The sequence below is a fragment of the Boleophthalmus pectinirostris genome, unplaced genomic scaffold (genome assembly GCF_026225935.1).
Source record: "Boleophthalmus pectinirostris isolate CB_2022bp ecotype Guang Dong unplaced genomic scaffold, ASM2622593v1 HiC_scaffold_16, whole genome shotgun sequence".
In the NCBI taxonomy this organism is placed as follows: domain Eukaryota; kingdom Metazoa; phylum Chordata; class Actinopteri; order Gobiiformes; family Gobiidae; genus Boleophthalmus; species Boleophthalmus pectinirostris.
In genome coordinates, this window is record NW_026571095.1 from 30,025,627 (window position 1) to 30,041,553 (window position 15,927).

Here is a 15,927-nt window from a genome sequence, read left to right on the forward strand (position 1 = left end):
AAGCATCGTAATTATTCAGGCCTAACAACAACTTCCATGCTAAAAGTGCACAGACAATAAAATGCTTTCTAATTAGTGCAGACAATACGCACTAGACTTATTTTTGACTTACCACTACTACTGTTTCTATTTCTTTTTTTTTTTATAACTATGTTTTTATTGGTTTTAAGTAACATTTCAAAACATACAAAAAAATATAAAATCAAAAAACAATGTAACAACAGTCTGGAGTTACAGGTTCTTATTTAAACATGCATTTGGTATTAACATTTGTGTGCACTATGTTGTTTTTCTGGTGTCATTGATGAATATATTCCATTTTCCCCATTGCTCATAGTATTTGTACCCTTTAAGTTTAAGATTGCGTGTTATTCTTTCCATCATTCAAATAATCTCCACAATCCTGATCCAGTCTCGTGCAGGTGGATCTGGTTGTAACCAATTCTTTGTAATTGCCTTTTTAGATGCAGCTAAAATAATATTTGCCAAATACATGTCCTCGTCGTTCCTTACTGCATCAGATATATTTCCCAGATACATCACCAGACATGTGTTCTCAATTCCATATCCCAGAATAGTCCTTAAAGTTGTGTTCAGTTGTTCCCAATATACCCTAATTTTCAGGCAACTCCAAAACACATGTGTGTGATCAGCGTCCATTTCTCCACACAACCTCCAGCACTCTTGGCACTCTTGTGGGGTTCTATTTCTACATGCAAAAAACAAAAACCCACAGATATCGGTATCAGTTTAATATTCTTCTAATATATTTTGTCACAGTAAATGTTTCAGTGATCCAGCTCTTGTGTTGCTTTGTGAAATGTACCTGGAGTATAATCCTGTGTGTCATGAGTCCCAATGGGTCTGTGTGTTTGTGCTGAGAGACGTTCCTGGAGACATGGAGCCCAGACGCTCTCTTTCTTTCTCTCTCTCTCTCCATCCCCAACAACCAGTGGTGTATAGTGGGGATTTTTTTAAGTTGGGGTACGTGATTCGTGACATCATCGATGTGATGAATCCCACTCCCCTCCCATCCTCCTCCGCCCCAAAAGCCATATACTCAATTTGACATGCCGAAATACACACAGGTGTCATATAGCTTGTTTGTATATTTAAAAAAATCACTTTCAGTACAAACATAAAAGTGCCAGGAAAGAAAATCTGTATCTGTAATATTTTATGTTTTTTTTTTTTTTACTCAAAATTATGCGGAATTGTGTTATTAACATTAATGCCGTTCATAATCACAACACATGAACCAGGACTCAACCAGAAGGACTAAACCAGGACTGAAACAGGACTGAACCAGGACTGAACCAGGACTGAACCAGGACTGAACCAGGATTGAACCAGGACTAAACCAGAACTGAACCAGGACTAAAACAGGATTGAACCAGGACTGAACCAGGATTAAAACAGGACTGAACCACGACTGAACCAGGACTCAAACATGACTGAACCAGGACTAAAACAGGACTCAAACATGACTGAACCAGGACTAAAACAGGACTGAACCAGGACTAAAACAGGACTGAACCAGGACTGAACCAGGACTGAACCAGGACTAAAACAGGACTGAACCAGGACTAAACCAGGACTGAACCAGGACTAAACCAGGACTAAACCAGGACTAAACCAGGACTAAACCAGGTCTAAAAGGACTAGAATTAAACAAGGTCTAAACCAGGACTAAACCAAAACTCTTAATCTTGGACTTGAGAGCGAGAGAGAGAACCCCGAGCCCCCAGAGCATGGTATCCACAAAGCGCAATCGAGCTCTGCGCCAGTTCTTTCTCCTGTGGTCACCGGGCGGTCTATGCGGGCACAACTCTGGGCCCATCCCCACACTCAGTCCTGGTTCAGTCCTGGTTTAGTCCTGGTCTCTCATGTCTCAGGTCACTATAAGACACTAGTGCAGATATCATGAGTCTATGCATGTTGTTTTCATCATTGCCAGTAGCTCCGGTTTGACATTTAAGTTGTAGCTATTTTATTTATATTTGTTATTTTTTTATATCTCACGTCAGGAGAAGTGGGTGGATGGCGTTCGCCCCCGCGTACCACACCCACTACCTACCACCTGCCACCAAGCCTCCCAACACCCATCGAAAGCATTCCGACATATGGCTGCACATCACGGTACGGAGCCTGCACAGCTGCTGAAAAGAAGGACCTGCAGCAGAGAGTGGCGAGAACAGCTGAGAGTCGAATCTGGCCGCTGTCTCCTCCGCACACGCGCCTCCAACATCCTGCAGGACCCCACACACCCCGGGAACTGCCTCGCCTTTGCTCTCCCCTCAGGAAGGCGTCAAACTCCCCTCACACGCACAAACACAAACCCACAGTGGACGTGTTTTTATTGGTGTGGATGTGAGAATGTGTCTATATTTATTCATTTTTACTGCTGCAGTTTTGCTCTGTCGAAGTTTCGTTGTATTTTGTAGAATGACAACAAATCTAATCTAAAACACTCCCTCTCTCCTTCTCTTCGTTTCTCTCCCTCCCTCGCTGTATCTCTCGCCCTCCCGCACTTTCTTTCTCTCTGTTTCTTTCCCCCCTCTCTGTCTCTTCTTCTCTCTCCCTCCTCTCTCCCTTCCTCATTCCCCTTTTTCTCTCCCTCCTTCTTTCTCTCTCTCTTTTTTTAAAACCCTTTCTCTCCTCTTCTCTTTCTCCTTCCCTCTCCTTCCTTCCTCAGTCCCCTTTTTCTCTGCATCCTTCTTCCTCTCTCTTCCCCTACTTTCCCTCCCTCCCTCTCGTTCTCTCTGTTTCTTTTTCTGTCCCTTCCTCCCTCCCTCTCGATCTCCCTCCCCATCTCTCTCTCTCTCTCTCTCTTCTCTCTCTCTTCCTCCCTCCTTTATCTCCCACTCTCCCTGTCTCTCCTCTTTCTTTCTCTCTCTCCCTCCTTTATCTCCCTCCCTCCCTCTTGATCTCCTCCTTCCTCATCCCCCCATCTCTCCCTCCTTTCTCTAGCTCCCTCCCTCCCCCTCTCTCAATCTCCCTCCCCACCTCTCTCCTTACTTCTTTCTTTCTTTATTTATTTATTTCTCTCTCCCCCTCCTCATCCCCCCTCCCTCCTTCTCTCTCTCTCCCTCCTTCTTTCTCTCCCTCCCTCATCCCCTTCTCTCTGCCTCCTTCTTTCTCAGCCTCTACCTCTTTTCGCTCTCTATCTCCCACCCTCACCCCCTCTTCTCTCTTTCCCTCTTTCTTTCTCTCTCCCTCTCTCCCTTCCTCCTGCCTATAGCCTGTAGTCCTTCTCACAGTCCTGTACTCCTGTGTATTATATGTGTATTATATGTGTATTATGTGTGTGTGTTTGAGCATGTGTGTGTGCGTGTGTTTGTGTGTGTTGTGTGTGAGCGTGTGTGGGCCGGGGAGGTGAGTGGAGTGGGAGGATACACACACATTCGGAGACTAAAGAGGAAACACAGCCTCCTTCACGTCCTCACTCAGGCTCTCTCCTCTCCCTCCATCTGACTGCACTTGGAGCTGCTCTCGGAGAAACAAAGCAATTGTGTTTTTTTTTTTTTTATTACCGCACAAACTGTGATCACAAACGAGCGGCCCACAACGGCAACGACCACTCCAGAGATTTGGGCCATTTCACGTGCGAGAGGCCGGCAATGAAAACTCCACTAACTAACAATAATAGTGGCTCATGGCTTACCTTTTGAATTATTTAAAAGCCCATATTACACTATTTTCTGATCTATGTTATAATGTTTCCTCATCACAAACAGACATGGATTGTGTTTTGTTTCATTTCATGTTTAACACACAAAAACTGCATATGTGGCTGATTTCTTCTCAAACACCTTGTGATGTCATGTGGTAATACAGGAAGTGCTTCACTGTGTTTTAAAGTCCATGTAGCTTCACTAGAATCATCTGCATTATTTCAGATCTGAAAATTCCAATCTCTACTGAACTAAAGGTAAATGGAGCTGTTAACTTGAAAACTACATGGCATCATAAGGTGGAACAGAGCATTTTGAGATTTGCCTAAATAATGCAGGATTACTCAAACATGTGTGAAAGAAACAAAACACAACTCCAGGTCGGTTTTTGATGAGGTAACAGCAATATAACATGGCTTAAAGAGACAGTCCGAAATTTTGGACATAGGACCTCATTTCCTAGCGACCCAGAGTGTTGGAGACGTTTGGAGACACTTTTTAAAATATTCCATCCAGTCTTTGTATTTGCAGAGGTCGCTGGTGCTAGACTAGTGCATGTCAGTGCCCATAGTTATTTCGGGTCAGTATTATTGTGGGTACTTTTTCTTTATATTAATGAGGAGCTTTTGTTGTTTTCCTGAAGATGTATTCTAAATTAGTTAGTTATTCTTTGCAACTAATATGTTTTAACTATATTATAGAACAGTTTTTTAGAAGAATCCTGCTTTTTGGTTGTTGTAGCATTAATTAGTTTCAATATTGGTAAATTATAAAGGTTAATTTATACTGCTTTTCCACCTTCAAGACTCTAACTAATTTACATCAAGGAACCAGGCACCCATTTACATACTCACACAACAGTGTATACAGACATTGGGGGCGAGATGGGTTAAGTGTCTTGCCCAAGGACATAACAACAGTATTCATCTGTGCAATGTGGAATCATGTTTATGTCAAGAGCAGAATTTGAACCACCAGCCTTCGGTTCAGTGGACAAAACACTCTACCCACTGAACTATTGTCGTCCTAGATCTAGATCATTGTTGTTTTCATTTACAACAAAGCTCAATGCTATAACATTTTAAATATGGAGCATAATTATAATATTCAAATTACAATCATTCATATCCATAATATTTTTGTCAGCAACTTTAATAATTATCGTGACATAACCATTACAATTATTAACACTGACCAGATAGACGGCGATGGCGGCCCCCAGGAGCCAGCCGCAGTACACATCCACGGGGTGGTTCCTGAACTGGATGAGGCGGGTCAGACCTGCGAGCACGGCCAGCATGACGAAGGAGAAGACGAGGAGAGGCTTCAGGAGCTTCGCCGAGTCTGTGAGCACCGTGTTGAAGTACATCTGCAACACACAGCAGCATCAGCACTGATAAACGGACTGTAGTACTCCATTTTATGACCTGTGTTATAATGTTGTTTCTTCATCACAAACAGACCTGGAGTTTTGTTTCATTCACACATGTTGAACACACAAATCCATATTTAGGCTGAGGCTACGTTTACATATAGCCGTGTATGTTGAGAAACGAATATTTCCCTTCCTCCATTTTCCAAAATAACATCATGCACACAGCATCGTTTTCAAAAAAGTTTTAGTTTACATGAACCCGCATAAATAGGCCATCGAGTGCCATCATAACTATGCCAAGCCTCTGGGCGACACCTGGATTAGATTAAAAATGTAGCATTTATTTCTATACAGTTGTAAGTATTGCTCAAAAATACCTTGAAAAACGTTCATTACTGAGCAGGCTCATCTCTCCATAGATATGTTAAGGAAATGGCAAAATTGCAGACCTCCAAGCCTCATTCGTCTCTGTTCATGGATATGAAACATCAGCTGTGTGCAAATGCAAACACATGAAAAGTGTTTGCACCAGAAGAAAAGCGACTGCTGCTCTGAATGCTCCATCATCATCAGAGCAAAAGGTAAAACATTGGTTGCACTTTTGGCACGTCAGCTCCTAAAACTCTGTTTATCTCACTTGCAAACGCAAACAGTAGTTTTACAGAATCTCCACTCTAGCAGGAGTTTTTAGAAAGATTTGTTTTCAGAGGCGAATTTGGTGTTTGAGTGTAAAAGATTGGGGCAAACGAAGTTTCAGTTTTTAAAAATACCCGCACACATGTTAACAGGGCCTGAGTTCTTCTCTTAAACTGAAAACACTCTGTTCCAACTTGTGATGTCCTGTGGTAAAACAGGAAGTAATCCACTGTGTTTTTACATTCCATACACCTACACTAGAATCATTTGGATGATTGCAACCCTGTAATTGCCATTCTCTACTGAACTAAAGATAAAAGGAGCTGTAAACTTGAAAATGACCACTTCATGACATCACAAGGTGGAAAAGAGCATTCTGAGCTTTGGAAATGAAGACAGACTGAAGGCTCATGTATGCTTTACTTTCTAGACACATACGGATACGCTTCTGTCCTCTGTGTTGTACTGTCTGTCTCCTCAGAACATGAAGAATCTTAGCCCTGGAGCAGTACCTGAGCTGACCACTGGGGACAGTAGTGAACACTTTTTAAAAAGTGACTAGAATCAGCTGCAAAACAAATTCCCTCATCTTGTTTTCTGGGCTTTTTTCCAGTAGATGTGTTATGCCCTCAGGCCTCCAGTTTGTTGACTTGTTTTGTGTGTGTTTTAATTTCTTTCTTGTCCCCGTGGATTCCTGTTGTGAGAGCCCTGGTCCCTCATTGGTGGGGCACTTCTACACCTGCCAATCCTGCCTCACCTCCAGCCTCCTCCCCTTTTGGTGTGTTTCAGTGTCTCTCTGGTGTCAGTCACTCATTTTTGTTTTTAGTACGTGTCTGTCTTTGTTTATGTTGAGACATTTGTTTAGTTTAGTTCTGTTTTGGGACTTTTTATTTTGTCATTCGATTCTGTTTGTGGGTTTTTGTGGTTTTATTTTGGGGCACTTGTGATCTAGTTTTGTTGTGTCCCTTAGTTTAGTCACTCATTTTTATATAAGCCTACTTGTTATATGTTAATCCTGTTATTTTATTTCTTAGTTTAGGTCATTTTCTGGACATATTTTACCCTGTTTTAGTTAAGTTACCCTTTTACATTCCTGTTAAATAAACATGACTTGATTTATACCATTATCCACTTTGTTTTTTTGTTACTTCCTGACCCTGGCGAGCTGGATCGTAACAAGATGTGATCTAAAACCAACCGTGTTTGTTTATTTGTTTTGGTCAATTCTCAAACTGACTGAGAAACGTTTGGAACATAGACTAGATAAAGAAGTGGACTAAGCGAGTGTGACGTCACCCATAGTGTTTGGCTCCACTCAAATGAAACTCCCGATGTTGACATGACAGGAGCAGATTTGAAGCCAGGCTCTATATTGTGAATAGGACTTTTTAACTGACAAAATAGAGAAAAAAAATAAACAAACACTAGGATTATGTAGCCCCGGTTAATACGAACATGTTAAGACCAATTATGTCTATGGTGTGGAAGTGTAAATGCAGAGTCATTACTACACTTGGAACACACAGATTTGTTTAGAGCCTTAATAATCCAGGATTAATCAAACATATGTGAATGAAACAAAACACAGTTCCAGGAATGTTCTTGATGAGGTGTGGTGGATAAGTCTAGCCTGATTCATGAGCCGGTTCCACTTTGTAGAAACCGTCTGACCTTGCAGTGTTAGAATTCGGTCGCTCGATGGTAGGCGGGTACTTTTTATCATTTAACCAATTGCTGCTATTTGGTCGTCACATATGTAATGCGCTGCTAAAGGTGCAAACTGGTATACTAAGCTTTTCCCAAATCCTGTAGGAAGAAGGGCAATAACGTCTTTCCCCTTGAGGAAATTTGCCAAACATTCTCTTTGTTCTGGCTTTAAATCCTCAATCTCAGGAATCGTTGCCAACACAGAATGTATGGCTCTTCGCTGATTGGCTGGTGCCCAAACTCACATTTCCTCGTTTTTTGTGAACCGTCTAGTGTATTTTGATTCCTGACCTAGTTGCTGGAGAGAAATGAAATTGAGCGAAGGCACTAGGTGGCGCCAGCCTGGCTAGGATACCTCTGCCACCACTCCAGAGTGTCAGTATTATTTAATTTAATTAACATTAAGTTAATTACATCACACATCATTTAATTCACTTATTTTAGATTTATATTCTAATCAGGGTGCACACATTTTAGTTAATATAAGTCTGAATTATGTACTTATATTTGGTCTTTTTGTACTTCTTGAGTGCCGGATGGAGGACCTTTGGGAGAGACCATCCATAAATCAACAAAGGGGGGTTCATTTGTCTAGTTGCTTTAAGGGCACTTTATTATCACTTATTATTTTCTGTACTATAATTATTTGCCTTTTTGTTACTTTGATTAAGTTATTAGTTTTAGTTTTATTTAGTGTAAATCCCCTTCTCTTGTGTTCAGCTTTAGTTGGTCCTCATGTAGTTAAACACCCCTGCTCTTTGTCTTTTGGGTTAGTTTATTTCTGTTCAGTTTGATTTAAGTTACCCCAGTTGGGCCCAGTTTTTTTATGTTCATGATTTGCCTAATTTTAGCCTTTGTTAAATTATCTTTTTTTTTTACTTTATCAAATTTAAACTTATTTTTATACCTTGTGTTTGCCTTTCTGTTTGGACCACTACATGAGGAAACAACATTATAACACGGCTTAAGCTCACAAGAATCAATTTTGTGTAATATAGTTGCTTTAATTAAAGGCATCTCCAGGGATACAAGCAAGTGGCCACCAGAAAAGTTACATATTACAGCTTTATGTTGCATACACATCCATTTCCCACTTACTTTGTGACGTTTGTACTTACAGAGATATAGACGGCAGCGAAGGCAGCCAGGGTGGCGTGCTGGGACGGAAAGGACTTCCTGCAAAACACAGATAAACAAAGTGCTCTTTATGCTAATGCTAATAATGAGACAGCTGAGGAGCGTATGAATATTCATGTGACACCGCTGACTTTCAAACTAAGTGCTGTGTTCAGGAGGAAAAGGTTTAATACATGCAAGAGGACATAATCTGCATATAATCAGGAAAAACGATATTCACTCAAAACTTCTAAATGAACTTTAACAATATTGTAATTTAAGAGAAGACCAAAACTGATACTTTGCAAAGACACCACACCCAGGGAGTTCTTCGGTTAGATACTGCTATTCCGACGGCTATTTAGACACTGAGGTAAATTGTCGGAGTAGCAGCATAAACATTATTTTTCAAACGTCTCACTACTTCAAGATTGTTTTTTTTTTTTATTGTCAGAGTAGCAGCACTTTACTATTTTCCAAACATTTCACTTTTTCATGGATTCCTTCATTTTATTTGTTCGAGCAAGGCACAACATCAATCAGAAACAATACATTAAAACAAACAACAAACAAACAAAAAAACAAGGATATGTACATGTACATATTTGGGACCTGGTGCTCAAAAGGAGTAGGATAAAGTTTTAAAAAATTTACAGTGTCCTACCCCAATTGTTTTACATAATCACGTGGTTGACACTATTTTTTTAGTTTTTTTTTTTTTAGTTAGTTAGTTAGTTAGTTTTTCAGTTCCTTTTGTTTCTTTTAGCTGTTGCTGCACCGTAACAATGAATTTAAGCAAAGAAACTTGAGATTTTGATATACTGTAATGGCCCACAGTACTAATGAGAGACTTTTGACGATACAATATCATGATATTTCGGTTATTGTTAGGCCTACATCCAATCAAAGCTAACTAACTGCTGCGTGCTGCATTTTCCCTAGAGGGAGTTCAGTTCAATATCAGCAGATGTAATTACAGCAAATATTAAATATCTACATTTGTGAGACTAACCACAGGTGACTAGGAAAATACTGTTTAAAAGTGTCACTGCTGAACATTCCATCATAGAGATACATGTAGAACACCCTCGGTGTGATGTTGCTGCAAAGTATTAAAGACAAGAATCTAACAAAATCCAAAACTCTCAGTATGATACTTTCACGATATGCATCACAGTACAATATTTATTACGATATTTTGAGGAGGCTAAAATAGTGAATATGCTACTTTTTCTTTTTAAAATGCCTTGACAAGACTTTGTTTTGTCACAATCCAAAGATTTAAAAGTAATGACAACAGTTATTTCTTCTTGTAGTTTGCACTGAAACAGAGCAAAGGATGATGGTCTATGCAGTTCCCTCAGATTTTTTTTAGCTATTGCTGGACTAAAACTATTAATTTAAGAAAATAAACTTGTAATTTCGATATATTGTGATGGTCCACGATATTATTGAAAGACTTTTGGCAGTACAATATCACTTTTACATCCATAATTGATAGCCTGGTTGTTTTTGCATGAGCTTTCCTGCAGGTGTAGTCTTGTGAGTGCAATTTGGGTCAGATACACAGAGATAAAGAATACTTTTGAGAGCTTTTGCTACACTCCCCCAAACCAATCAATCAGCAGCACACGTCTTTAGTCCACGGAGGGTTTAATTAGTCGACTAGAGCCTTAGATTGTAGAGGTCTGAACTATAGGCATCACGGAGTCACAGGGACATTTTAGTGCCGCCACATAACACCCATTTAGTCAGTCCTTCTCTGTGCTGTTTGTTTCACACTTTTAACACTCCCATAGGAGCAGGGGGGAGGTGGGTGAAAGAACATATGTGCCGCGTGTCACAGAAACTTCTATTTAAAGACTCTGTACCTAATTTTACTGCTTTAAAACATGAAAAACAGAGCTGGTTCATTTTACACAGTTTGCAGTGGTCCAAAGTTATTCCTCATTTACCTTATGCATTCACAACATCCTAATTATTTACCAAGGTGAGTTTATAATTGCTTTGCACAACTTTCAGAGAACAACATGATCAAACACCGACATGTTAACGCACACTTCTTGAATCTCAGACTATAAAACGCTTTAAAATGGAGGCAGACAGTACACAGCAGACTTATTTTGACCTTAAGACCTGATTATATGATTTATCTATACTGGGGCATGACACATTTTCACACATTTGACACATTCAGATACATGAATTAAAAAGGTACAGAGCCTTTACTGATTCCCATAGAATAATTCATCTTCTGCATTTGACCCATTTCTTATTATCGCTGGCGGGACTCTAACTTAAAACCCACGAGGACCTATCTCTAGATCTTGAGCGAGGCTTGGTCAGAACTGCCATAGCTGGAGGGTTATTCTATTATTAACTATATTGTGCATGTTTTTGAAGAAGACATATTGTGCTTGTGTCTGTTATATAGTTATAATCTATGACACCCATGGATTATTAGGTTATTTAAAATCAGAACATTGATCTAAAACAGGGGTCATCAAACTAAGGCCAACTCTAGCCGACCACGCTCTATGAGGCAATCCTCAAAAGTTGTCATTGGTCTATTTTTTTTAAATTACTTTTTGGCAAATAACACAACTGCATCTTGTATTTTGTAGATTTTTTTTTTCAATTAAAATGATATTTATATTAAGTATTTATATTTTCATTTACATAATTATATGACATATTTACATTTGCTGCAGAATTTTCGTCACCTGACCAGCTCGAGATCAAACAGTGACAGTCAACACATGCACAAAGTACTGTAGTGCAGTTAAGGACTAGTTAAGGACACTAGTAAGGACCACTAGTAACAACTAACAATAAACAAATATGTGTGTTTTGATATAGTATTGTGGATGATTTCTACTACACAATGAGGCCTGCTGGTGGTGATTTTGGTCTGTTATACGGCCAACCCAACCCCGATCCCCATCACAGTCAGGAGGGTTAATGTGGCCCCCAGAGAAGAAAGTTTGGTGACCGCTGATCTAAAACGACCGCACTAATCGAGACCAAGACCTGTCTGAGATCACAGGGTCCCAAGACAGAGACAAGGCCAAGACCTCTGAGGGTTGAGACCAAGACAAGAATGAGACTTTTAAAGCCCGAAGTGAGACCGAGACCAAATCGAGACCAAATCGAGACCAAATCGAGACCATCTTTGTCATTTTCTACATTTATTTGTATTTTAGTTAATTTAAACATATATATTAATGTTTTTTTTAAAATCTAGCTCCATTTTATCATAATCCAAGCGCATTCAAGACCGAGACAAGACAGAGTCCAAGTGCCTTCAAGATCAAGACAAGACCGAATCCAAGCACCTTCAAGACCTAGACAAGACCGAGTCCAAGCGCCTTCAAGACCTAGACAAGTCCAAATCCAAGCTCCTTCAAAACCCAGACAAGACCGAATCCAAGCGCCTTCAAGGCCGAGACAAGACTGAGTCCAAAAGCAGCCGAGTCTGAGATGAGATCAAAAAAACTGTCTCAAGGCCAGGGAAGGAAACAAAGACCAGTCTCAAGTACTACAACACTAGATAAATAAAATTAAATTGGAGAAAGAAGTAAGTACGTCACAGTGGGCATGTACCGGTGGCGGTGAAAATAAGTGATTACAGATTGCTCAAACACAAAGCACAAATCACTTCAAATACAACTGAGAGGGTAAATGGTGAAGGAAAACAACTAAGATGGTTAAAAGCTCCGAAAAGTGGATTTTAAGTATGCATAGAAATCAACCTGGACACATTTGTTCTGAGTCAAAACACTCAGCCTCCACAGCACGTTCTTTTCTGTCATTTTCCCATTCTTAAAGCGTACTGGTCAATAAAATTCATACAAAAACTCTACTGTGAACCCTGCAGCAAAAACACTCAATGACAAGTCCAAAAGCTTCTATATCTGACCTCATTTAACGCCGTGTAAATCCAAATCCACACTGCTGATGCTGCTCCATTAAGAGTCAAGGGCAAAACCGAGTCACACCTGAGGCCATATGTTCTGCGCTGGCCTCTTTACTCCCCCTCATATTCAGACGCGTCAGAAACACAAGAGCAGATGATTCCACTGCCCTTTAAAACCACAGATCAAACTCCTATGGCTGGTTAAGACCCGGTTTAGTCCTGGTTCAGTCCTAGTTCAGTCCTGCACACATCATGTCTGATCTTGGCCTGGCTTGAGTTCTGGTTAAGTTCTGGTTCAGCCCTGGTTCAGCCCTGGTTCAGAGCTAGTTCATTTCAGTTCTGGTTTAGTCCTGTTCAGTCCTAATTCAGTCCTGGTTCAGCCCTGGTTGAGTCCTGGTTGAGTTATGGTTCAGGCTTGGTTCAGTCCTGGTCCAATCCTTGTCCAGTCCTAGTTCAGGCCTGGTTTTGTCCTGGTTTTGCCCTGGTTCAGTCCTAGTTCAGGCATGGTTGGGTCCTGGTTTAGTCCCGGTTCAGTCCTGGTCCAATCCTCATCCACAGTCCTAGTTCAGTCCTAATTGAGTCCTGGTTAAGTCCTGGTTTAGTGATCGTTTTGTCCTTGTTCAGTCTTGGTTTAGTCCTGTTCAGTCCTAATTCAGTTCTGGTTGAGTCCTGGTTTTGTCCTAGTTTAGTCCTGTTCAGTCCTAGTTCAGGCCTGGTTGAGTCCTGGTTTAGTTCTGGTTCAGGCTTGGTTCAGTCCTGGTCCAATCCTCATCCAGTCCTAGTTCAGCCCTGTTCAGTCCTGGTTTAGTGATGGTTTTGCCCTGGTTCAGTCATAGTTCAGGCCTGGTTGAATCCTGGTTTAGTCCCGATTCAGGCTTGGTTCAGTCCTGGTCCAATCCTTGTCCACAGACCTAGTTCAGTCCTAGATGAGTCCTGGCTGAGTCCTAGTTTAATCCTGGTTTAGTTCCGTTTATAAACTCATCTTGGTGAATAATTCGGATGCTCTGAATGCATTAGTTAAGTGAGGAATAACTTTGGACTTCTGCAAACTGTTGAAAATGAACTAGTTCTGTTTTTCACACTTTTAGGACAATAAAAATCAGATACAGCTGCTTTAAGACCTGTGAGGTGATCGCTGTTGTGATTTTGTGCTAAAAAATACAATGAATATATTAGTAAATAGTGCACGTGTTAAATCTTGTAATACTGGACGTGTAAATGATTCCTACTCAATCTTGTAGCCCAGTTTCAGCTCATGGCTTCAGGGAGGGCATCTGAAGCATATGTTTGATGTATTATTGATCTGCTCCATACACTGACCTGCATTTAACAAGTCGTTTATAAAGCACAGCATAAGGCCGTTTCTATGACAACAGTCAGCAGCATCATTGCAAGGGCGGCTCGTGTAAATACTGGTGTTTAGTGAGCCGGGTACGAGAATTTCCTCACCTCTACATGCAACAATGAGTCACTGCATCAGATCTGAGTCCTGCTCATTGGACTATAATCAAATCTGGAAGGTGAACCCAAGATGATGGCGTCGTGTTGTTTTCAGAGGCCTGTGCTCACTGGCGCAGGGGCAAAAATTAATTTGCTCTTCTGAATTACTTCCTCAATACGGACAAACTTCTCCCACCCGTGTAATGTAAAGTGCACGGTGTGGAGTGTTTGGACCAATCAGAGCAAGAGACGCAAGACCGGAGATAGCAAATGCTCAGAGCGGGGCTAGGCTAAATCTTACCAAAATTATGCCGAACAAACACTGTGCGATATTTTCAATCGTTTCACTCAGCCCCAGCTCAAACTGTAACTTTTAAAGTTCACAGCTCACGATTCATGTTCTTACACTATACGAACGACTTCAACAGTGCAAAACCCTCATGAGAGGGGACTGGATTTACATTTGACAGTCAGGAGCTGGTCATGAGGTATTAATCGGTTCTCCTTACCCCATGTTACTACACAAAGCATGACACACGAATAAGTGAAAACTCCCAAAAACAGTTGCATGAGTGAAAAGTTGGCTCAGAAAGGGCCAAAAATCACACAGTGTACAGCCAGCTTAACTTTTAGGCGCTTTGAGGATTTTAACATTTTAAAAAGTTTATGTTGGGAAAATAGACAAGAATCCCTGCCAAATCCGACCTTTGTGGAAGTTGTGGATGCCCTGTCAGATGAAAATGGGCAGTTTGAATAGGGCCTTCATTGCTCTTGAGCCTTCATTCTAGGCCCAAGCTCCCCAGAGCTGCAAGTACCTAGAGCGGCCACTAGTCAGTCTCAAGCTAGGACAGAGGGGGACCACCTTATCCAGTTTTTATTATAGATCCATGGTCCTGCTCTAGAGGCATTTAAACTATGGCTACAACTGAACACATGCACAACAGGTCAAATCCTACAGTTCCAGTTCTTCCTGACAAGACTAGGTCAAGATCTGGAGATGGGACCCACTGCTTCTGATGGTGTGCCCCAAGGGACCTACAGGGATGATAATTTGTACCTTAACCATAGCCCATTTTTAGGAAAAAAAAACAACAAAACAAAACAAAAAAACAACCAATTGACAGTGGAGACAGAGGGCAGTAGAAAGGGCCTGGGTTGTTAGAGTGACAGTGTAAGCCTGTAGGGGGCAGTAGAGAGGGCCTGGGGCTGGTGGAGTGACAGTATAAGGCCTTGTAGGGGCAGTAGAGAGGGTCTGGGGCTGGTGGAGTGACAGAGTAGGCTTGTAGGGGGCAGTAGAGAGGGTCTGGGGCTGGTGGAGTGACAGAGTAGGCTTGTAGGGGGCAGTAGAGAGGGCCTGGGGCTGGTGGAGTGACAGATTGGAGCTGTGAAAGTGGTGGGAGGCTGATAATGAGCTGAGGACAGGACCAGAGAGAACACTCACAACATGGCTCCACTCAGGACTAATGCACTCTCATATTCACTGAAACACACTCTCTGATCCAGGGAAGAACGCACTCTCTGAACACGCTGTTTCATAAATGTCACTGGCACAGAGGCTCATCACACATTATGACCAAACATCCAGGTCAAATCGCAAAGGAGAAATCCAATTTGTCAACTGGACAAACGTTTATTTAGGTCAAAAATGTTTCCCTTTCCCTTGCTCTTCGACTCTGCCTTATATCTGGATCTAACTGCACTGAAACTACTCTGAACCTAACACCCTACATATTTACAGTTTCTGTTTGTTAGCTCGGACTATCCAACTGCCTGAGTGAGGGGTCATATTAGTATAATTATTCAGTCCCAAAACAAGTGCTTTCACACCTCTAGACCTGGCCTGGCTACCCCTATTGTTCTCTTTGTTTTAGGTTTGAGGATGGAGTTGTAAATAGGATTTGTACATTTCTGTTCAAGGAAGGGTTGTCTTTCTTAACAAAAATAGACTCTTTAACTCCCCTCTCAAACCAATTCTTTTCTCTGGCTCAGATCTGTACCTCATTGTGCTTAAAAGAGTGGCCCGTGGCTTTGAGGTGGAGATGGACATTAGACTGAGGTCCTGT

The 15,927-nt window shown here is 41.2% G+C and overlaps 1 protein-coding gene across 1 annotated transcript in view; it reads right to left on the reverse strand.

The window, feature by feature from the left end:
- LOC110155725 (uncharacterized) overlaps positions 1-15,927 on the reverse strand; it is a 54,566-nt gene that overhangs the window by 8,217 nt on the left and 30,422 nt on the right. The window contains exons 9-10 of the mRNA XM_055151373.1: positions 8,511-8,568; positions 4,870-5,043 (exon numbers count right to left, since the gene is read on the reverse strand). Coding sequence (XP_055007348.1) covers positions 4,870-5,043; positions 8,511-8,568 — 232 coding nt within the window. The remainder of the gene's footprint in view (positions 1-4,869; positions 5,044-8,510; positions 8,569-15,927) is intronic.